The sequence below is a fragment of the Giraffa tippelskirchi genome, chromosome 4 (assembly GCF_054371585.1).
Source record: "Giraffa tippelskirchi isolate mGirTip1 chromosome 4, T2T-mGirTip1v1.2.pri, whole genome shotgun sequence".
NCBI lineage: Eukaryota > Metazoa > Chordata > Mammalia > Artiodactyla > Giraffidae > Giraffa > Giraffa tippelskirchi.
Genome location: NC_137278.1, coordinates 194717976 through 194741908, shown reverse-complemented (window position 1 = coordinate 194741908; position 23933 = coordinate 194717976). Strand labels below are relative to the sequence as shown.

At 39.4% G+C, this 23933-nt stretch overlaps 1 protein-coding gene across 2 annotated transcripts in view; it reads right to left on the bottom strand.

Annotated features, from left to right (window-relative positions):
- A2M (alpha-2-macroglobulin) overlaps positions 1 to 23933 on the bottom strand; it is a 42273-nt gene that overhangs the window by 8027 nt on the left and 10313 nt on the right. For both annotated transcript variants that reach the window (XM_081587890.1, XM_081587889.1), the window contains 20 exons: positions 23065 to 23179; positions 22815 to 22924; positions 20453 to 20614; positions 19103 to 19330; positions 18583 to 18646; positions 16883 to 17025; positions 15733 to 15882; positions 13316 to 13483; positions 12755 to 12860; positions 11966 to 12083; positions 9070 to 9298; positions 8158 to 8284; positions 7689 to 7810; positions 7282 to 7333; positions 4009 to 4092; positions 3553 to 3729; positions 3141 to 3228; positions 1851 to 2007; positions 985 to 1059; positions 375 to 555 (listed from right to left, as the gene is read on the bottom strand). In XM_081587890.1, coding sequence (XP_081444016.1) covers positions 375 to 555; positions 985 to 1059; positions 1851 to 2007; positions 3141 to 3228; positions 3553 to 3729; positions 4009 to 4092; positions 7282 to 7333; positions 7689 to 7810; positions 8158 to 8284; positions 9070 to 9298; positions 11966 to 12083; positions 12755 to 12860; positions 13316 to 13483; positions 15733 to 15882; positions 16883 to 17025; positions 18583 to 18646; positions 19103 to 19330; positions 20453 to 20614; positions 22815 to 22924; positions 23065 to 23179 — 2656 coding nt within the window. The remainder of the gene's footprint in view (positions 1 to 374; positions 556 to 984; positions 1060 to 1850; positions 2008 to 3140; positions 3229 to 3552; positions 3730 to 4008; positions 4093 to 7281; positions 7334 to 7688; positions 7811 to 8157; positions 8285 to 9069; positions 9299 to 11965; positions 12084 to 12754; positions 12861 to 13315; positions 13484 to 15732; positions 15883 to 16882; positions 17026 to 18582; positions 18647 to 19102; positions 19331 to 20452; positions 20615 to 22814; positions 22925 to 23064; positions 23180 to 23933) is intronic.

Here is a 23933-nt window from a genome sequence, read left to right as displayed (position 1 = left end):
CATATACGTTTTTAGCACTAGTCTTCAGAGGCCAAGCTTCTTACTACTACAGTATATTGCCTTTTACCTTTGGATGTGTAACTTGAGTAAGAAACTTTGAGTCTATAACGATATAGAGGGACTTCCTTGGTGGCCCAGTGGTTAAGACTCAGCCAATGCAAGCGGTGTGGGTTTGATCCCTGGTTGGGGAACTAAGATCCCACATGCTGTGTGGTGTGGCCAAAAATTAAAAAATCAACAAAATGTAAATATAATGCTAAAGTTAAAAGAAGAGAGGGAAAGGGATCCTGAGAGGTAGTCATGGGAGACTTTTGGTGTGGAATTTTTGATCCCGGGAACGTGGGATGGGAGAAAGTTCCTGGGTGTGCTCTCACCTTCCTTCACAGCTTCCTCATCCAGTGACGTGAGTACCTCTGTCCTCCTTTCCTGGTTACCCGCCAGGGCAAAGGCATAGGCCAACAGTGCCTTGGTGTAGACGTGGCTGCCTTGGGACCCTTCCTTGGCTGACTTCCATGCTGAGTCCAGGCAGAACAGGGCATTGCGGACAATAGGGTGCTGGCGAGGGAGAACAGGAAGGGAGTGAGCTGTGTGAATAGGGTGGCTGGGCCCCCCAGGTAAACACAGACCACAGCACAGAAGTCAAGAAGTTGTTCAGAAGCATTTGCCCCTCTAGCCTCGTTCTTACGGATGGAAAAAAATAGTATTTTTTAATCTGTTAGTCTACATTCATAACGCAAGAGTATAGTCCATATCTTTAGAATTCATTCTATGTGTGTGTGGTGCTGGTGGTAAGGTTGCTAGGGAAGAAATAGACTAGGGCCATCACTGGGAAAGTGTAAATGTTTCTTAGTGGGTTGATCAAATTCTCTATCGATCTGGGAAGCATCGGCATTGCATAGAGGGAAAGCTGAGTAAGGTGACATTTCAGACAACATGTCAGCAGTTTCATTGCATCCAGAGCAATGCTTTAGCCAGGACACTTACTGTGACAGGGAGAGGCATCTCTAGAAGGGCGATGGTGATGTAGGCAGAGAGGGTCACTTCATCGTCCACCCCACCCTGTAAACATGAGATAGAGAGAGATTTGAGTAAGGAGGACGTTTATAGTGATACAGCTTACCTTAGGAAACAAGAAAAATCTCAAATGAACAATTTAATCTTATGCCTGAAGCAACTAGAGCAAGAAGAACAAACAAAACCCAAAGTGTATAGAAGGAAAGAAATCATAAAGATCAGGGCAGAAATAAATGAAATAGAAACTAAAAATTAAAGTCAATGAAACTAAAAGCTGGTTCTTTGAAAAGATAGACAAAATTGATAAACCTTTCACTGGACTCATCATGAAAAAAAAAAGGGAGCAAGCAGGCCCAAATCAATAAAATCAGAAGTGAAAAAAGGAGAAGTTACAACCAACACCACAGACATACAGAGGAGTATAAGAGAGCTCTACTCGCAACTGTATGTCAGTAAAATGGACAATCTAGAAGTGAACAAATTCCTAGAAGGTGCCATCTCCCAAGATTGAACCAGGAAGGAATAGAAAGTTTGAACAGATGAATTACCAATACTGAACCTGACTCAGTAATTTAAAAACTCCCAATAACTTCTGAGAATGCTCTTCATCAGCTCTTTGTATTCTGCTGTCATGGAATTTGTCCTAATCCACATTTTTCACCATGGGGCAAAGTATCATAGTCACCCTAAGTTCCATCCCCTCTTTCTGGTGCTGCTATCCAGGTTTTATTTTCATCTGATACCTTCCTGAAGGAATCCCTAGGTTATCACTTCCTCTCCTTATCCTTGTGGACAGTATGATGGACAAACCGAAACTAGCTCTGGGAACACTTCACCTTGAGGGCATTGTTAAGCAGAGACCCGGAACTCCTGAAACAGCCATTGCTCTTCTGCTTTTGGGCCAGCCAGGTGAGAGCTTCGGTAATATGTGCTTCATCAATGAAGATATAGCCTCGAGCCTGGGCAAAACTCTTCAGTACAAAGGCCGTGAGCCTGCGGGGGAGAGGAAGTGATGATCACATCTATGTTGGTACAGTGGTTTCATAACCACTTCACAGCAGCAGCCTGCATAGGACACGTCTCACACTGCTGTGAGTCATCTAACAGACATACTTGTGTACTTAGAGCTTCCATTGCCTTTACTTGATGAGTCTGCTGGATTTAGTAGAGTTGACTCTTGAACAACATGGTTTGAACTGCACAAGTCCACTTACTCAATTTTTTTTTTTTTTTTAACAAATATGTGCTGCAGTACTACATGATCCCCAGTTGGTTGAATCTGTGGATGGACAAATAGTGTAGAATTTTCTGCTGCTGAAGGTCAGCACCCATAACCTGCATGTTTTTCAAGGGTCAGCTATACTCCTAATGTTATTTTTTTTCCTGTTTATTTGATTAAGGCTTTAAATCTTTAGTGATTTTCTTTTGCAGATGGTAGCATCTTCTCATATATAGCTCTTACGTGTGGTACCTTCTAATACTTTTTTGCCTGAGGTATTTCTCTTTTGATTTTTTTTTTTTTTGAAGTGGGCCATTTTAAAGGTCTTTATTGAATTTGTTACAAATTGCTTCTGTTTTATAAGGCTTGTGGGATCTTAGCTCCCCAACCAGAGATCGAATCTGCACTGCCTGTGTTAGAAGGCAGTCTGTACCTCTGGACCGCTGGGGAAGTTCCTTCCTTAAGGATTTTGAAAAAATGTTTGATATCACTGGGACCACCTCATTTCTTTCCTCCTATTAGTGAGTTTATTAGTGATCAAAGTGAATCTGATCTAAAAAACATAAACTGAAGTTAACACAGTTTATTTGGATGCTGTGTGATATGGTCACTGGCTATCTTATTAAAAAGTCATGGTTATGGAGGCTGTTTTAAAAAAATAGCTCTTTCAGAAAGAATACCTTGGTGTATTACGAACAAGATGAATTCTGGGGACAAGTCTAACATATGTGTATTCGAATCTCAGCTTTTTTGCTTGTTACCTTGCTAGTCTTGTATATTTATCCAGTATAACGAACTATAGGCTTAATGATAATATCTGATAGGGTTACTGGGAATATAATTTTGATTATATATGTAAGAGACTTGACACAAAAATAGAAGCTCACAAAAGCTGTCTTTCCCTTACCAGGTATTGCCCTCACTGTTGCCATGATGCTCCCCAAAGGTGCTATAAGAGCCATCGAAGTGCTTGTAGAGCAGCTGTCTCTGGTAACCTGGAGTGGAAGGTTAATGAAGCAACATGATAGATTGTACATTGCATGGCCAGACAAATCATCAAAATGCCCTGGCATCTTGTGCTATTCCCTAAATTTTGCTGCAATATGTTGGATGGTTCTGAGTCCTAAACATTTTATTGGAGGTTGGACATTGGATAGGTCCCATGAAATTAACTGTCATAGTATTCCTATTATTGTATATATCCTAGAATGATACATTTACATATCATAGAATGGATAAGTAACTGAAGCCTACTGGAGAATCCAATCTGTTGTTAAAGTAACACTGCGAAGTTTTCATGCACTCATTCAGTCACTCACCAGTGTTGAGGTAGAGGATAGCCTTGGTCTTGAGCTCTGCAGTCAGCTGCTGTGTCTCATTTAGATAATCCAGAACATAGATGTTAGGGGCAAAGAGGGCCATATTCTGTTCTCCACAACCATAGGGCATTTGGAGTAGATTTTGTGTGTTTCGCATGGCAGAGCCTAATATGTCTCCTAGGACATGGGAGAGATGGGAAGTCATAAAACTTATAGATTATAATGTATCAGAATCATTAGGAAGAAATGAATAATTAGATGAGGTAAAGAAAGGAGGATTTTTAGGAAGGGTGAGTCTTTCAAGAACGGAAGTATGATTAAAAGCAATAAGTAAGTCCAAAGGAAAAGAGAACAAAGAATTTAACATTATAGCTGTTGTTTTGAGAAAATATTTATGGAAAAAATAGTAGATATTGTCTAATACAGTACACTAGTCCCCTAGGGCTGGGGACTCACCCAAAACTGAGAAGGAGGCTCTGGCAGATTCTTCCACCACATTTGGTGGCAGCTTCAGAGACAATGGTTCAGACACCTTGGCACCTTGAGAAAGAAACAAATCAGAAATAATGAAAACGACTTCTACTGTATATCTTCTTAAAGCGCTCCAAGACCTATAAGCCAAAACTATGCCTTGAACCTAAACTTCTTCTGAAAAGTTGTCCCTCTTTTAATGTTCCAGTTTTTTAATATCTTCAACATATATGAACGGGATCCTGAGATTTCTAGAAACTTTCCTTTCCCAGCCTCCTTGTGTGTGGAATTGTAGCCAAAAGAAGGCTATACACTGACAAGTGCCTGTTAAGTCGTGATTCTGTATAATTCCCCACAAGGGAAGCCCAAAATCTAGTTTTTTGGGACTTCCCTGATAGCTCATTTGGTAAAGAATCTGCTTGCAATGCAGGAGACCCTGGTTTGATTCCTGGGTCGGGAAGATCCACTGGAGAAGGGATAGACTACCCACTCCAGTATTCTTGGGCTTCCCTTGTGGCTCATCTGGTAAAGAATCCGCCTGCAATGAGGGAAACCTGGGTTCAATCCCTGGGTTGGGAAGATCCCCTAGAAAAAGGAAAGGCTACCCACTCCAGTATTCTGGCCTGGAGAATTCCATGGACTCTATAGTCCATAGGGTCGCAAATAGTCGAATACAACTCAGTGAGTTTCATTAAGGCCAAACTATGGTCAGAATATGTTGGGGAGGGTTTCAGCTGTCACTCAAAAGTTCCTGAATTCTACCTTAATGCTCAGTCTTTACTTTCATCAAATTTCACCAGATATGATGACAGTATTTTTATGGAAACCCTAGACATGGGACAAGGGGTGAAGATGAACAGTATATGACTCACTGAAAGGAAATTAACAGCTGCAGTAGTTGCTGCTAAGCATAATTTGCTGGCATTTTAATATTGGTGAATGACATGAAGATGAAAAGAAAAAAATTGTAGTATTTATCATCATACTGCATCCCATCTTTATAGATTAATAATGAAACCTTTGTCAAAGGGCACAAAGTATCAGTTACGCAAGATGAATAAATTCAAGAGGTCTATTGTAAAGCATAGTGCCTAGAGTTAATAATACTGTATTGTATACTTAAACATTTGCTAATAGGATATATCTTATATTACAAAAACATAATAATAAGAGAGTGAGAGGAAACTGTTGGAAGTGATGGGTAAGTTTATGGTATAGATTGGGGTGACAGTTTCACAAGTGTATATTTCCTCCAAACTCATTAAGTAGTATACAACAATTATGTATGTACTATCAATTATACCAATTACATAGTCATGTAGTTAAATTTAATCTTGTAGTTAAACATATAATTGTGTGCTAAATATACAGTTATATTAATTATATATTACTTGTATGTCAAAAAATTCCCTTACACTCAAAAAACTTTCTGTAAGAAAACAGAGGACATAAGCAAAGCAAAAAGACAAATTACCAAATGAAAGGAAATATTTACAAGTTACTCAACAGATAAAGAATCGATGTATACAACTGAATCCAAAAAAACCCAAACTACTCCAACATATTGAAAATGGTCAAGGGATATGAAGGCAATTCATAAGTGTGCAAAAATAAAGTCATCCTAACTTTCTACTAGAGAAATGTAAATTAAAGCAACAATGGTTTTTTTTCATCCAAATTTTTGGTCAAAATTTAAAAACTTTGATGGTAACAAATGCTGGTGATCATGCAGGAAAATATAAACTGGTGGAAATATAAGCATATTTATATAATAAGCTTTGTTTAGTTCTATTAAGACTATTCTTATATTCTACTAAGAATATACATTACTGGCTCTTAATTTGGAATTTCACATTTTGGTATCTTCTTTAGATATACTTGCATATATACACAAGGAGGCATCTATCTATCTACCTAGTCCAGCAAATAGTCGGAAAAACCAATTTGGGAAATGCTATAAAACCAAGCAGAACTGTGACAGTTTGAATTTAAAAGGAATTATCTAAATCTATAATTTAACATGGAGAGATTTCTAAGATAAGTCCTTGAGTGAAAAAGAAAGCAAGTTATATGATTAAACTTGTCCATTTGCGTAAATCACCATACAGAAACAAATTTATCAATGTGTTATTCAAAAATGTACATGGATAGTCATTAAAGTATTAGAAAAGATTGCAAGGTGGTGACAGTAGCCTTTAATATGAGGTTTTGGTTTTTTTAAGGAGAAAGTATTTTTTGTATTTCGTGAGTAATTAAAATTAATTTTAATAAAACTCTGATGATTAGCCCTAGACACATGAGAGAGAAATCAAAATGAAAAACCTCAGAAATGGAGGAAAATCCATGATGGATTTGGTAGTAAGCAGTAAGTTCACTTAAATGTGGAAACAAGGCTAAATAATAAGGCAGTTATATTTTTTAGAATACATTTCATATATTAATATGTTAAGTCCTGACATGACAAAAAATATAATAAAGAGAAGTGAGTACGAAGAGAAAGGCAAGAAATGATGTTGATTAGACATTGATTTGAGATAAGAACACATTGTATTGATAAATTTCTTAGTATACTAAGTTTCTATAAATGTTTTTGTTTAGACTAGGAAATTCTCCACAAAGATAAAGCTGTATTTTTTACAGTAAGCTTCCTTACTTACAGTAAGCTTCCTTCCTTCCTTACAGTAAGCTTCCTTACTTCCTTCTTGAATGACTGATAGGATGTTAGAATTGACACCAAACAAATATTGGCAGGACAAAGGTCTATGGCAACCTTTTCTCAGGAAGTACCATAGCCTCATTCTCTAATGTGGTTAGCTATGCAAAACTAGGTGTTGCTGTGGCTTGAATTCAGCAATTCAGCTACTCGTATTGTATTGTATATTATAATTGTGTTATATATATGCTACTCATGTTGTATTACTAAATACCCAAGAAAATATCCCCTTTGGCAATATTCATTTTGAATCTACCCACTTTCTATTAATGCCTATAACCACATCATACACTAGTCAGAAGGTCATTTTGATAGTTGCACAGGTGCTTAAGAAATAAAGACTCAGAATTCATGGGATAAGGATAGTCCCCTGATCAAATTACTTGGCCTCTTTAAGAAGCAGTTTCCTCACTTACCAAATGGGTTGATGGTTCTTCGGGTCTTACCTCATAGGGAAAGTGTAGGAAGGGTATATATAAAATACTTTGAACTTCAAATATTATACTCTAGTCAATGTCATTTTAATTATGATGGCTGAGTCTTACCTGATGGACAAAGCAGGGAGTTGAATGTTACTTCCTTCTCTAGTCCTTCAGGCTTTAGGTGGAAAGAAAAAAAGTTAGAAATGAGAGACTTTCAGGACATAGGGGAATTACAGGTTTCTTCACGAAGAAAAGTATTGGAACTGATTTTCAAATGTATTATATAAACAAATTGTTTAAGTGTAAACAATATACGAAGGAGACAAATTGATAGATGGGAAATGGAGGGGAATTATAAAGTTAAATCAAGAGAGGTAGATATGAGAGAGAGGGAATCATATTGTGAAATATCACATGATCATATATTACTTAGTCCTTCTTACCCAAAAGCTGGAACTCCAACTGGATTCACCACTGTTTTTCTTGACTCATTGTGACCCATCAAAAAAAAAAAAAGCAGGCTTACTTACTTCAACCAACAGGGGCTTGATGATTGTGTCTTTCCTTCCATGCTCAGGGACCACAGGCACCTCCTTCCCACATAGCTCTTGAGACTCCACTGCCTCGGCGCTCACTGTGAAATTCACATTCCCTAGAAAATGGGGACCAGTAGAGATGAGTGCCATCTCTGTCTTCTTTAGTGACTCCAAACCCCAAGGTTTATACATGTTTAATGCTCTGTGACTTTTTATTTTGGTCTATAAAAATATATGAGCAGGAATGAGAGCAGCATAGACTAGAGGCTAATGATACTGAGAATCCAAGGTGGAGATGGAGGTGAGGGAAAGGGGGGTATACTTCTAGACATCCTAGAATGAAAGAGAGAAAAAAATTCTACCATCTGGTGGAGAGGGGGCGTGTTCTTTGCCTGAATATAAGGATTCCATAGATATAGAAAATCTTTAGATGGAGAATTGCCTATAGGAGGCTGTCTCTCACCTAAGGACTTTGGGGTCACTGCCCAGGACACAGTCTGCCGGCCATTCCCACAGATGCAGTGAGTCTCTTGTTCTTTGTCTTCTGGAACAGTTAGGAATGCAGGAGAGGCTTCTAGGTGCACACTGACCTGAAACCATGGGTGAGACAAAGGGACAAATGAACCAGAGGAAAAGGGAACCAAAGAGGGAATGGCTTAAAATAAAGCACATTGGGGGATTAAGTAGATTTCCGGTTGCCTAACACTGAAGATAATATAAATGAAGACTGAGCATCTTATGGGTGGATCTGACACCTAAATCTTAGTATTTGGGGGTAATCTGCTCTTTCACATAGTAGGAGCAGAGGTGAAGAAAAGTCAAGATAGTAGGTTTGTTGCCTGTGCAAGCTCTACCCCTTTGGTTTAGGATTTTTTTTAAATTTATTTTTAATTGGAGGATAATTACTTTACTGTGTTGTGTTGCTTTCTGCCATACAACAATATGAATGAGCCATAATTGTACACATATCCCCTTCCTCCTGAACCTCCTTCCCACTGTCTTGGCTTAGGATCTCAACCACACCTTCAGGTCTCCCAGCAGAGTATATAAGATTTATAAACAGTTATGGTGAGATGTAAAAATTAAGTTTAATATAATTAATCATATATGAAAAGTTACATATTAATATACGGGAATTCAGAGGTTGAAATCTTGGAGAACAGAAGACATGAAGATTATGATAAGGTCAGAACCTTGTCATTTGGTATTTGGAGATATCAGAAACTGTGGTCATATAACATTCGAATATTTCTGACAGTATTCTCTCCTGGTGAGCCCACCTTATACATAGGAAGTTTGTCAGTATTCCCAGGAATGCAGTTTTTAATTTACTGGATGGTTACTTGTGTTTAATTTAAGAAAGAGAGGTCATTACCCGGATGCATTTGGGAAGGTAGTTTAACACTGTGGCCTTGAGTGTGAAGGCCTCTCCACGGATCACAGAGTAGGGCATCGTAAGCTCCACAAAGAAGGGCTGGAAGACTCGGAGAGAGGCAGTCGGAGAGAGACCAAGTCCAGTGTCACTGGACAGGCAGAGGGCCCCTGCCTTCCACTCAGTGATGGTATCTGGGACTGTTACTTCTGCTTCATGCATACCTGAGGAGCTGGAGAGGATGGCCATGTGAAGAACAAAAAGCAAGCAGTTAAAATATAGGCCTTGTTGTTGTTTAGTCGCTAAGTTGTGTCCAACTCTTTGAGACTCTAAGGACTATAGCCCACCAGGGTCCTCTGTCCATGGGATTCTCCAGGCAAAAACACTGGAGTGGATTGCCATTCTCTTCCTCAGGGGATCTTCCTGACTCAGGGATTGAACCCATGTCTCCTGCACTGGCAGGCAGATTCTTTACACTGAGCCACCAGGGAAGCCCAAATACAGGCATACCTCGTTTTATTGTGCTTTACAGTTCTGTGTTTTTTAACAAATTGTTTGTGGCAATCCTATGTCAAACGAGTCTATTTGTGTCATTTTTCTATCAGCATTTGCTCACTTCAGGTCTCTGTGTCACATTTTGGTAATTATCTCAGTATTTCAAACTTTTACATTATTATTATAGTTGTTGTGGTGATCTGTGATCAGTAATTTTTGGTGTTACTACTTTAATTGCTTTGGGGTGCCATGAACTGTACCCAAATAAGACAGCAAACTTACTAGATAAATGCTATGTGTGTCTGACTGCTCTACTGACCAGCCATTCCCCTATCTCTCTTCCTCTTCTCAGGCTTCCCTATTCCCTAAGACACAACAATACTGAAATTAGGCCAATTAATAATCCTAGGATGGCCTGTAAGTGTTCAATGAAAGGAAGAATTGCACACCTCTCACTTTAATAAACCAAAAGCTAGAAATAGGGTTTCCCTGGTGTTCCAGTAGTTAAGAATTCACCTGCCAACGCAGGGGACATGGGTTTGATCCTGGTCTGGGAAGATCCCACATGCCCCAGGGCAACTAAGCCAGTGCACAACTACTTGAGCCCATGCTCCAGAGCCCATGTTCCACAATAAGAGTAGCCATTGCAGTAAGAAGCCCACACACCACAACACAGAGTAGCCTCCACTCTCTGCAACTAGAGAAAACCTGCATGCAGCAACAAAGACCCAGTACAACCAAAAATAAATAAATGCAACTTTTAAAAAAGCTAGAAATGATTAAGCTTTGTGGGGAATTCAAGTTGGAAGCTAGGCCTCTTGCACCAGTTAGCCAAGTTATGAATGCTCAGGAAAGTTCTTCAAGGAAATTAAGAGTACTACTTGGGTAAACACTTAGATGATAAGATAGAAAATCAGCCTTACTGCTTGACATAGAGAAAATTTGAGTGATTTGGAGAGAAAACCAAACCAGCCACAACATTTCCTGAAGCCAAAGCCTGATTCAGAGCAAGGCCCCAACTCTCTTTGGTTCAATGCTCTTCAATTCTTTGTGGGGTGAGAGAGGTGAGGGAGCTGCAGAAGAGTATGAAGCTGGCAGAGAATGGTTCCTTCCTTCTTAAGGAAAGAAGTCAACTCTATAACATAAAAGCTCAAGGTGATGTAGCAAGTGCTGATATATAAGCTGCTGCAAGTTATCCAGAAGATAATTAGTGAAGGTGACTACACTAAATGACAGAAATTTAAATGTAGATGAGACAGTCTTATATTGAAAGAACATGCCAACTAGGACTTTCATAGCTGGAGAGGAAAAGTCAATGTCTGACTTCAAATCTTCAAAGGACAGGCAGACTCGACTCCCTAGTTAGGGGCTAATGCAGCTGGTGACTTGACGTTGAAACCAGTGCTCACTTATCATTCTGAAAATCTTGGGGCCCTTCAGAATTATGCTAAATCTACTCTGCTTGTGCTCTATAAATGAAACAACAGAGCCTGTATGATAGAACATCTGTTTACAACATGGTTTACTGAATATTTTAAGCCCACTGTTGAGACCTACTGCTTAGAAAAAAAAGATCCCTTTCAAAATACTACTGCTCATTGACAATGTAACTGGTCTCCCAAGAGCTCTGATGGAGATGCTCAAAGGGGTTAATGTCGTCATCATGCCTGCTAACACAATAATCATTGAAGTCCATGGATCAAGAAGTAGTTTTGACTTCCCAGTCTCATTCTTTAAAGAATATATGTTTCTAAGGCTTTAGCTGCCATATATGGTTGAGTCCTTTATGGATCTGGACAAAGTCAATTGAAAACCTTTTGGAAAGGATTCACCATTCTAGGTGCCATTGAGAACATTCATGATTCATAGGAAGAGGTGAGACTATCAGCACTAACAAGAGTGTGAAAAAAGTGGATTCCAACTCTCATGGATGACTTTGAGGGGTTAAGATTTCAGTGGAGGAAGTAACAGCAGATGTGGTGTAAATAGGAAGAGAACCAGAATTAGTAGTGCAGCCTGATGATGTGACCAAATTGCTGCAATCTCCTGTTAAAACTTGAGTGGATAAGGAATTGCTTTTTATGGATGAGCAAAGAAAGTGGTTTCCTGAGATGGAAACTACTCCTGTGGAAGATACTGTAAATTGTTGAAATGACAACAAAAGAGTTAGAATAGTACATAAACTTAGTTGCCAAAGCCATGGCAGAGTTTGACAGGGCTGAGTCCAAATTTGAAAGACATTCTACTATGGGTAAACGCTATCACACAGTATTGTATGCTACAGAGAAATTGCCTGTGCACAGCAAGGAAGACCCAGCAGAGTCAATGATAAATAATAAAATAAATGAAAAGTAAAAATAAAATAAATATAAAATAAATAAGTAATTTAAAAGAAGTTGCTTACCTTACAACCACCAAGTCCCAAATCCATGTCTCAGGGAAGTACTTTCTCACAGTCTCTGCGGGAGGCTCTGAAATATCCTCCAAATTCATAAAAGCACCAACTCTTGCCATGTTAGTAACTGTGGAGGAAACAGTAACAATAACTCTAAAGATAAAGCTTATGAGAGATTGTAATAAGTGCTACAAAAGAAATAGGGCGATGAGAAACATAGGAACTGTGAAAGGACACTAGGGTTGAGGGAAAGCTTCTTGGAGGAGGTGGTATTTTTAGGTGAATTCTGAAGTATTATAGTAAGCTATAAGTGAGCTGGGGGAAGAGTGCCCCAGTCAGAGAGCAGTGAGACCCAGAGGCAGACAGAGTCTTGGATAGTCTGTGAAAGGAGACCTAGAGGCAGAAAGGAGGCTCTGCGGCTCCTGCATGTTGTACTAAGTGGTGAGGGTTATGACTTGAGGTCTGGATTTGGTCTGCTCCTCTGCAGGAGCAAAGAAAAGCCATACTCAGACATTATGACAGTGGCTTTGAGAAATAGTTTATAGGAGTGAGAGGATCAAGAATTCAAAAAGCTCTTCATTCCCCAATTTTTATCTATCCTATATATAATAGTTTGCATCTACTAACCCTAAACTCCCAGTTCACCCCTCTCCAACCCTTCCTTCTCTCTTGGCAACCCAAGTCTGCTCTCCATGTCTTGAATCACAAGTTCTTTTTGGTTAATTTCATCACATTTTATCTTTTTTAAAGAATTATTTTATTTGGTTCAATATATTAGGCAATGAATTAATTTTTTACCTGGAGAAGATAATAGTCTTTGAGGCTGTATTCTAAATTGTTCAGTCTGTGGACATATCTTGGGTTTATGAATCTTTGAGTTGGTGAATGCCTTCAAGCCCATATCCTGTAAAGGAAATCATAACCGAATCAGTACATCAATATTTGAAAATATGTATATACCCATTCTTCTTTTCATAGAATTTAACAAATAATCCAACTAGGTTAATATTAAACTTTTAATGTTCACATGAGTAGAAAGGAAACTGATAGAGATAATTTTATTCTGGTTTTAAATCTCTTTCAAAAGTAATTATTTTACATATATGATATTTATAAATATCACAAGGCAATGAATTTCGGTAAAAAGACAAACCAAAATTCACTTAGTAGCCCCAGAAGTTCCAGTCTTAGTTATGTTGCTTTCACAGATCTGCTACTATTAGTAGATGTTGGAGAAGTTGCTTGACCTCTCTATGTTCCGTTGCCCTCTACTATGATACGGAAGCATTAAAATAAACTTTCCATAGATAATATTTTGTGAACCTTAAGAAGTGACCATCTGCAGTATAAGGGACTTACCTGTAGGAAGCTATACATGTCTTTTTCATTTGTATTGGATACTGGGGAATACATGATTCCATTGATATAGACATTGTCATGACTAATGCAGTCTTCATTGTCTTCCTCCTGTTGATTTACACTTGAGGGGAAACTGCTGAGGTCCTTGACTGGTAGCAAGTTATAAACCTGTACAAATGCAAAGGACAAAAGGACAAAATTAAGGACTCCCGTGGAGGCCCAGTGGTTAAGAGTCCACGCTTCTAAAGCAGGGGGCTCGAGTTTGATCTCTGGTTGGGGAGCTAAGAACCCACATGCTGTGCAGTGGTGGGGGTGGCACCATCCCCCCCACAAAAGGATTAAACAATTAAAAAAAAAGGCCAAAATTATTTGTGGCTTATTTTTTTTAAGTTCAAGGAGAAAAGAAAAGACTAATCACTGCCAGACTTTCTTTGAGTGGCTCTGTTGCTTAGATAATTTATAGAGAAGATGATTTTGAAGATGTTTAACAGTGTTAGGGGAAAAAAACCCCAAAACATTGTCATGTAAGTACCCAAAGATCATAATCCTTTGTTAAATAATTCAGAGACAAACCCTAGACTCTATGTTGGAATGAAATAAAATTTAATTAAGAGAAATTCGAGGTTTGCTGTACTTGAGAGATTGTGTAACACTTTGGGATGAGAGAATTAAATACTAGTTTTATCTCTACCTGGTGGTTAGCAACAGACTCAGTGTACAACAAAGTAAATGGAAGCCTGTTCTAAACAGGCACATGGATAAGCCTGTATCCTCTATATACGTCAGGATGGTATTAATATTAATGATGGGAACAAAATGCTCCATATCTTTATAAAATACATAAACTTTGATTGTAGAATACTGAAAATGATACTTGCAAATTCACTTCAACAGGAAGAATAAAACAAACATAAAAATTCTGTCAAAATTCTTTGACAAGATTAGATTAGCAAAGTGAGTAGCACAATGAAATGAAACACTTCTCAAAGGCAGCTCCCTCTTAGCATCTCTGTCTCTTTGCTCTGCTTTATTTTTCTCGAAAGCGTGTAACGTAATTATTGTCTGTCTCACCTACAAAAATGTGAGATTCATGAGTGCAAAGATTTTTTCTTTCTAGTAGTTCACTATTGAGATCCCCAGAATTTAGGCACACAGTAGGCACATCCAGAACACAGTAGGCACTAAATTTAAGTATGTGTGGAATGAATGACTTATGCTACCAACTGCAGGCATTTCATTACTGAAACATTATCAAAGATTGAGAGGAACTCTTGTTCTAACCCAGGTCTGCTCCTAAATACCTGAAAGCGTCTGTTTTATTATTAACAAACTAGTAGAATCTTCTGCCTTATCTATCCATTGAGGTTGTTATAATTTAAAAAATTTTTGAGAACTATGAAATTATGTTATATAACCATAAAACATTAATTTAATTTGTCCACATATTTCTTGCTTCCACTATGCATTTAAACTTTCCTTTAGAAGTATCTTAAGATTTTTAATTAAATACCATTGGAAGGACCAAAAAGTCCTTTACTTATAAGTTTCTCTTGTAGGGAAGAAAAAACATAACTTTCCCTTTATAAAATTTTGATAGTAAAAAAAAAACTTCAGTAAGAGGTATTCCAATTGGCCTCATTGAAAATTTGAAGAAATGGGCAAACTACTATTAGGACACATTAATGAGTTTCTTGTTGTTACACTCAGCATATTCTTTTGTTATTTTTCCTATTAGCCCAATATTTTATTTCATTTAATTTATTTATCTATGTATTATTATTATTATTTGATTTTTAGTATTTATTTATTTGGCTGTGTTGGGTCTTAGTTGCGCAAGAGGGAATCTAGTTTCCTGACCAGGGATCAAACCCCAGACCCCTGCTTTGGGAGGTTGGAGTTTTAGCCACTGAACCACCAGGGAAGTCCCCTAACCTAATATTTTAAAAAGTTTCATTTATTAATGTCATTTGTCACATAGCAATTAATTTTTCCTAATTTTTACTCATCAGAGACAATATAGATCTTCCTTCAGAAACTGTGTTCATCTTGGGAAATGCAGTGTTACACCTGATACAGTTCTTATTAAAATTTGATATTTCATTTAGCCTGTGCAGTCTTAGTGCAGGTATACGTGCCACTTCTGTTAGACATTTTGAAATATTGAAACTAGTTTGAAAACTGTTATTATTGGGTTCATAAAGCTCTTCGATATCAGGGATTTTGGATGATGCATCATTTATACCTATATATTCATATGTAATATCTTCCTTACCAAAAAATAAGGTGCACATGAAAGAGCTCAAAACGATTAACTCCAGGTATAACGATAAATATACCTTTAATAGAACCCGCCCCACTCTCCTTGCTCTGAGTCCCCCGTGGGGCCCCTCCTGGCCCCTGGGGCTCATAGAACTCACCGTGGCCGCTGAGAGCTCGGCTTCAGGCCTCATGAGCAGCACACTTTGGTCCACGGCACGGAGAGCGCAGAGGGACTGAGGGGAAGCAGTGACTCGAAGGTGGGCCTGGGAGGCCGGGAAACTTTGTCCAGCGCTGAAGTTCAAATCCACCTGTGGAATTGGGGACAAAGTCAGAAGAACAAATTTCCTGATTGAGCCGTGGATTCACCAACCTTTCCTGGGTGTTCCTCAAATTTGGTGCAAAATCACTCTGACTTTGTTGATGTTTGGTGCCACGTGAATCTTGAGGCCTTTGATTCCCCATTTGTCACTCTGATATTCATCAGTTGAGCTATTATAATGATAGCTATTTTCACAAGTTATTAAATTTGAGACTCCACTTTCCACCTTTGATACATGATGAAGTGTTCTTTAACTGTGGCTAAATGCAAATGGTTCTAGACACTCTTGTATTTTTCTTTGGCTCTTCTGTACTCTTATAAACTTGGTTACATATTTCCCAACATTCACCATAAAAGAAGGGAACAAGGTACTGTGAACTGTATCATATGGTAAGAGATAATGCATGGGGATTTTGTACTAGGAGTCAAGCCACATGGCTTCTTTCTTTTTTTTTTTTAATTGCAGTATAGTTCCTTTACAATGTTGTCTTAGAGTCTGTTGTGCAATGAAGTGAATCAGCTCTATGTATACATATATCCCCTCCCTCGTGGACCTCCCTCCCACCCCCCTCCCCCAACACCCATCCTGGTCATCACAGAGCACGAAGCTGAGCTCCCTGTACCTTACAGCATCTTCCCACTAGCTGTTTTACACATGCTAGTGTGTACACATCAATCCTAACCTCCCAATTCATCTCACCCTCCTTACCCCCTCCTTGTTCACACATCTGTCCTCTACATCTGCGTCTCTATTCCTGCCCTGCAAATAGTTCATCTGTACCATTTTCCTAGATTTCAAAAATATGTGTTAATATATGATATTTTTCTCTTGACGTGGCTTCTTAGTGTGATCTGCCGTTACCTAGCTGAAAATTTCTGGAGAATTCATTTAACCCCTTTGACCCCAATGCTCGAGTGTAGAAAAGAATTGATAGTGACAGTAACTTCTAGTTTTAAATGTTGAAGATTTTACCATATAAAACACTCACCTTGTTGGTCAGACAGTGTTCAACCTCATATCTTGCAGAATCCCCTACCACTTCTCCATCAGGTAAAATGGCATAGATGAGCAGCCTAGCGACAGGAGCGATGTCTGACTCCACGGGGACTGACAAGGAAAAATGGCCTTGCACTGGAGCACAGAGACAATAAGGAAGTGATCATGGGTTAGAGTTCAAGGCTAAAATAATGCTTTTCTGTTGTATCAGTGCAAAGTCATTTCAGGAGCCTGATTTGGCTAATGACTCTATTAGTAATGTAATATTGTTTAGTCGCTAAGTCGTGTCCGGCTCACTGTGACCGCATAGACTGTAGCCCACCAGGGTTCTCTGTCCATGGGATTTCCCAGGCAAGAATACTGGAGTGGGTTGCCATTTCCTTTTCCAGGAGATCTTCCTGACCCTGGGATCGAACCCAAGTGTCCTGTTTGGCAGGTGGATTCTTGACCGCAGAGCCACCAGGGAAGCCCAGTAGATGTAGCAGATATAAGAAACAGAAGCAATAAATGAATGACTACCTCTAAGAACCCTGGCTTAAAAAGGACTTTATCAAAGTCTTCTCGTCTCTGAAAATGATTCTCCCCAGTTTTAAGCTTGAGTTCGTCTGTATAAAATTCTGATGTTATCTAAAGATGTGGAGACATCTGCTTGGCTTCCATTTGATCTAGACTTCACAGTGGAGAAAGGAAATAGAACTTTAAGTTGTGAGATATAATAGTAAGAGTTTAATGCATTGTATTTACGCTTATATCCTCTGTAACTTTCTATGAACCAAATATTCTATTTTTTATTCTTAAGAGGAGTACTGAGCTCCTTTGAAAGCTGTTTTTTGACACGTACGTAGATTTGTTAGAATTACATCAAGCTTCTCTAAGTCTACTGTAGCACTTCTGCGTTGCTACAAAGAAGCAACCAAAGAGTAGTTCACCTATAATTTTCTAGTGAGGGATCTTTTAGATTCCCTTAGGATAAGCGAAAAGTTCAGAGATTATATTATTTCACTTTTGTTTCTGTGGAAATTCCCATTCAGTGTTGGAAAAACTCAATTTCTCTCTTCATAAGTCATAAATATCTTCAAAAGGGAAATATAACGTGAAAATGTAAATGACTCAGCACAGGACCCAATATATAAAAGACACTACAAAGTTTTAGCTTCTTTCCATTGTCTAAAACAATTTTGAAATGTCATTTTGAGAAGAAGGTTCATGAGTATTTATTTTGGAAAATTTGGAGTAAGCATAGATTATGAACCAACTCAACATTTTAAGTCTGAACAGATTAACCTGAAGGAAAAGAAAATAAATATTTGATAAAGGGTTTTTTAAAAAACAAACATTGCTTTCCCCTTTCAACTTCTCTTTTTTTCTTTTAAAGATTTTTTTTTTTTGATGCTTACCATTTTTAATGTCTTTATAGAGCTTGTTGCAATATTGCTTCTGTTTTATGCTTTGGTTTTTTGGCCACGAGGCATGTGGGATCTTTGCTCCCTGATCAGGGATCGAACCTAAACCCTCCACATTGGAAGCATGGAGTCTTAACCACTGGACTGCCAGATAAGTCTCTCTTTTCAACTTTTTTTTGAGGGTGGGATGAACAGTCTCTCTCTATTTGAGACTATTCCTGGTATTTTTGCAGCATAAGGCTGCATGTGACAGAGGAGGGCAAGCATGAGAAATTATAGAGATACTCACTGTCTCCCTGCTCCACGGGCAGTGTGTGGGTCCCAGATCGGACAATGCCTCCTTTTGCCATTATCTGCAAACGAGGAAATGAAAAGGGGTTTAATTTGCCTGAAAGATATCTTAGCCCAAGTTCTTGCCCTCCATGTAATATGCCTGTTTCATTAAGCCCCTACTGGCAATAATGAGCCCAGAGAGAAGTCAAACTTTCAAAAGGAACATGGGTAAGAGGTCAAAGAAATGATGTGTAAAAGTGGAAGCTGCTCAGTTGTGTCTGATTCTATGCGACCCCATGGACTGTAGCCTGCCAGGCTCCTCTGTCCGTGGAATTCTCCAGGCAAGAATACTGGAGTGGGTTGCCATGCCCTCCTCCAGGGGATCTTCCTGACCTAGGGATCAAACCTGGGTCTCCTGCATTGCAGACAGATTCTTTACTGTCTGAGCCTTCAAGGAAGGAATGTAAAGAGCTTCATAAATGCTTGCCCACACAGCACTTTTATCTACAGACAGTGAAGGTGGCCCTCCTTCTCACCAGGTAATAGAACACGAGCTCCTTTAGCTCCTTTAGGACCTGTCCCTTCAGCACATAATGTGCCTGGACTGTCTGAGTTTGGCCACAGGGCAGTTCACCAGGCAAGGGCTCAAGGTAGACAGAACTGTTGCTTCGGGAGAACACAAGATTAGCATTGTGATAAGCGTCTTCATGTTCTTCTGACAGCCACTGGTAGCCGTAACAGGGGCTGTGATCCTTGTATTTGACCTGATGAATTAGAAAACCAGTATTAGCTTATAGATTATATATCAGAGAGAATGGCAGTGTGCTCACAGAGATGGTTTAGTTTAGTATCCTACCTTAACTACTGTACCTAGAAATCTTTTGTTCCATACTAAAAAGTGAGAGACAAGTGTCCCTTATTTTGTTTATCTGTATTGCAGACCATTTACACGGCAGAGGCTCCCTGGGTTGGTATTTATACTTCTGAAGAGCATGTGAGGAGGCATCTTTGACTCTGATTAGCTCCCTTGCATTTCTGTAGCCACTTTATGTATTCAGACAGAGACACTGGAGCTATGAAACCTCACTGGGGAGACTAACTGATTCTCAGAAACTGTAGAATTGCATTTTGGAGAGGAGATGCCTCATTTAGGATGGGTTTCAAATGGGTATTATGAATAAATGTAATATTGCAAACTTAGAGGTCTGAGGACACTTTCTGTAACTAGCATTCGTTCAAGAGTTGAGTTTATGTTTATGTTCAGTCACTCAGTCATGTCCGACCCTTTGCAACCCCATGGACTGCAGCACGCCAAGCCTCCCTGCCCTTCACCATCTCCCAGAGCTTGCTCAAACTCATGTCTATTGAGTCAGTGATGCCATCCAACCATCTCATCCTCTGTCGTCCCCTTCTCCTCCCGCCTTCAATCCTTCCCAGCATCAGGGTCTTTTCCAATGAGTCGGCTCTTTGTATCAGGTGGCCAAAGTATTGGAGCTTCAGCTTCAGCATCAGTCCTTCCAATGAATATTCAGGGTTGATTTCCTTTAGGATTGACAGGTTTGATTTCTTTGCTGTCCAAGGGACTCTCAAGAGTCTTCTACAGCACCGCGATTTGAAAGCATCAATTCTTTGAGTGAAGTAATTGATGCCCGCCTCTCCCAGGCTGTCTTAGGCTGCATGTGTAGAACCCCCCACTTTAACCACAACTCTGTGCTGCCTCCTTTTTAATAAACTGTTTCAAAATTGGCCTTAAATTAATTTCTAATTTTTCATTTTTTCCCTGTCTTCTTTAAGACTAAACACAGCTTGGAAGTGCCATCACTTTTCGGTTGCAACCTTTTTTTCTAAGACTGCTTCATGTCATTGGTAACTCCTCACAAACTTACCCTGATACTGAGGGAGGTGCCCTTGATGTTGGTGGTGGTGATTGAGAATTGTGCCAGGCCGTGCTCATCAGTGGTGGTGTTAGAGTTGTGGTTGGCTTCATTTGCTGTGATGAAGATGACTTTATTTGGCATGGGGACGCCTTTCCCGTCCACTAGGCGCACCTGAAGATAAAAAGCTGCAGATCAGTTATGTGGCTAATATCCAATAGGCAGCAAACATTCATTTTAGCACAGATATTTATTGTGTCCAATATGTTGAACGTGGTTCCAGGCATTGAGGCTACAGCAGTGAACAAAACAAAGTTCCTTCTGTCTTCGAGCACCCAGTCCAGGAAAAGAGATAGCTGCTAAATAAATGCATAAGTAATGGGTTTCCCTGGTAGCTAGGTTTCCCTGGTGGTTCAGTGGTAAACAGCCCACCTGCTAATGAAGAAGACGTGGGTTCGATTCCTGGGTCAGGAAGATCCCCTGGAAAAGGAAATGGCAACCCACTCCAGTATTCTTGCTTGGAGAATTCCATGGACAAAGGAGCCTAGTGCGCTATAGTCCATGGGGTCACAAAGAGTCATACACGACTGAGAAACTAACACTTTCAATTTCAACAAAATCTGAATTTGCCAATGAAATGTCAGTTGCATGTATGAAGACCAGAACACCAAAATTCTTTCTCTTTTGATTAGAAATGGGACTAATGGGATAGTTACTTAGCAGGAATAAAATCTCAAAAAGTACAATATATCTCTGAGAAATCTGAAAAAGTGAACTTTCATTTTAGGAAGTGACCAAAGTTTCTGAACATGTGTGCTGTCATAACATAATCAAAACATTCTAAATATCCACTATCTAAACAATCAAAACATCTACCACTCCTCTATAGCCTGATCCTTCTGTCTTTTATACTCTCCACAGCTGACAGAACGTTTCTATTGACGATGAGATGCATGGTGATTATACTTGGAGGTCCATAGGACTGTCATCTTAGACTTCCGGAATCTGAAAACTCCATTAGCACTTTTGCATCTAATAGAAAAATAACAGGAGAAGATTTCTTTTTTGTAGATTTGAGAGAAAAAATTTGTATCTTTAAAATCTGGTGAAAGTGAAAATATTAGTCACTTAGTCATGTCTGACTCTTTGCAACCCCATGGATTGTAGCCCGCCAGGCTCCTCTGTCCATGGAATTCTCCCGGTAAGAATACTGGAGTGGGTTGCCATTCTCTTCTCCAGGGTATATTCCCGATCCAGAGATCGAACCTGGTTCTCCGGCATTCAAGGCAGATGCTTTATCTTCGAAGCCACCTAAGCAAATATTTTATAATATTTCGTAATTCCAAGGGATCTTCCCAACCCAGGGATTGAAACTGGGTCTCTTGCATCTCCTCCATTGGCAGGCAGATTCTTTACCACTGGCACCACCTGGCAAGGGTAAACCTTAAATAGCAGTATTTTACCCCTCTATGTACTGTTTTTAAAATATACTTGCTATTAAATAAAAAGTAACATAAATACAAAATCCATGAAAGAAACAACAGGTACAGTGTTTGCCATGTGCTCAGTCATGTCCAAGTCTTTGCAACTCCATGGGCTGTAGCCTGGCAGGCTCCTCTGTCCATGGGATTCTCTAGGCAAGAATACTGGAGTGGGTTGTCATTTCCTCCTCCAGGGAATCTTCCTGACTCAGAAATCTAACCCCAATCTCCTCCTGCATTGCAGGTGGATTCTTTACCTGCTGAGCCATCAGAAAACAGTAGAACCTCTTATATTTCAAAATAAAAATAAAAGCCACCTACCCATCATTTCAATACAAAATTAATGTAGGAAAGATAATGTAATTGGCCAGCATGAATTTTGAGATGCTTATGGAAAAAATATAAAAATCTGAGACTGCATGGTAAGCCATGGGAAAGAATTTGAATGATAACATAGAGGGCTGTTTTAAGAACCTTCTAATTTTAGTCTGGTTTTTATAGATTTGATATATAAATTTACCGAGGAACAAATCTATTTTATGCAGTTTTATACCTTTGACTGGGGGCTTCCCAGGTGGTGCTAGTGGTAAAGAACCCGCCTTCCAACGCAGGAGACATAAAAGATGCAGGTTCAGTCCCTGGGTTGGGAAGATCCCATGGAGGAGGGCATGGCAACCCACTCCAGTATTCTTACCTGGAGAATCCCCATGGACAGAGGAGCCTGGCGGGCTACAGTCCACAGGGTCGCAAAGAGTTGGACACAACTGAAGTGACTGAGCACACACGCACGCATGTTTTTGATTATATTAATCAACGGATAATGCCAGCCAAATGCGGTTTTAGCAGAATATGTTGTGTGTTTGGTTTGACATGTGAATTGAAAAACACTTCACCTGCCCAGTGAAAGGAATCCCTCGTCTAAGGTTTGAGTCCACTGTGACAAATGAGAGTTTGGTGATGGTTGTTGTTATTTCAGTGGTCCCCTTTCCAGTTAATTCCACCTCTGAAAAAGAAGGAAAACATAGGTTCTCACTTGGAAGGATTCTCTCCCTGAACTTACACCACCACCTCCCTTTCATAATTTGGCAAAGGAACTAAATCAGTGTCCGTTGTTCTTTTCCCATACCCAGGAGGTATTCACACCTGTTCCTTCTTCTTGGATCTTGGCTTCCACTTCGATTTTCATTTCAAACTCTTGTCTTTTCATCTGGAAGATCTTGGTGTTTACTTGCTGAGAGAAGCAGCCCTCACTGTTCAGCTAGGAGGGGATGAAATAAAACACACAAACATAAGACTGGACAAAGGAGTGGTCAGGCAGTCTAGTGGGGTATTTTTTTTTTTTTTTTTTGAGGCAACAAGACTTAGGAACTTTGCATGATAAGAACACAATAAATATTCTCTAGGAATTAATTATTATTACATCTCACAACAGTCTCTGGCTTATAACTGACAGGTGTATTCCTTAGTATCTGATAATCCCTAGAGTGAATGAGGTATAGAAATTTAAACTGTTAAAATTGAAGTTTGATCCCTGGGTCTGGAAGATCCCCTGGAGAAGGAAATGGCAACTCAGTTCAGGATTCTTGCCAGGAAAATCCCATGGACAGAGGAGCCTGGTGGGCTACAGTCCATGGGGTTGCGAGAGTCCGACTTGACTTATAAACTAAACAATAACAACAATCTTACTGTAGGAGGCAGCTAACTCTTCATGGAAATCTGGCTTCCCTTAGTTTACAGCTGTGGCTGGGAGGTAGCTGCCCATGTGGGGACTGTGTTTCCTCCCTCCCTGACATCTAGCTGGGGCCATGTGACAAGCTCTTCCTCATAGAAAGAGGGAAGAACTGAAGCCCTTCCTAGCCAAGATGGTTAAGATGGGTATATTTTGTCTCCTTCCTTCCTGTAGATACTCAAAGGGGCTTTAGATACCAGGTTCTGGGTCCTTGGTGCACACAGAATACCTACAATTGACAAGACATAATTCCTATTAGGCTAAGTCACTGATTTTTATCAAT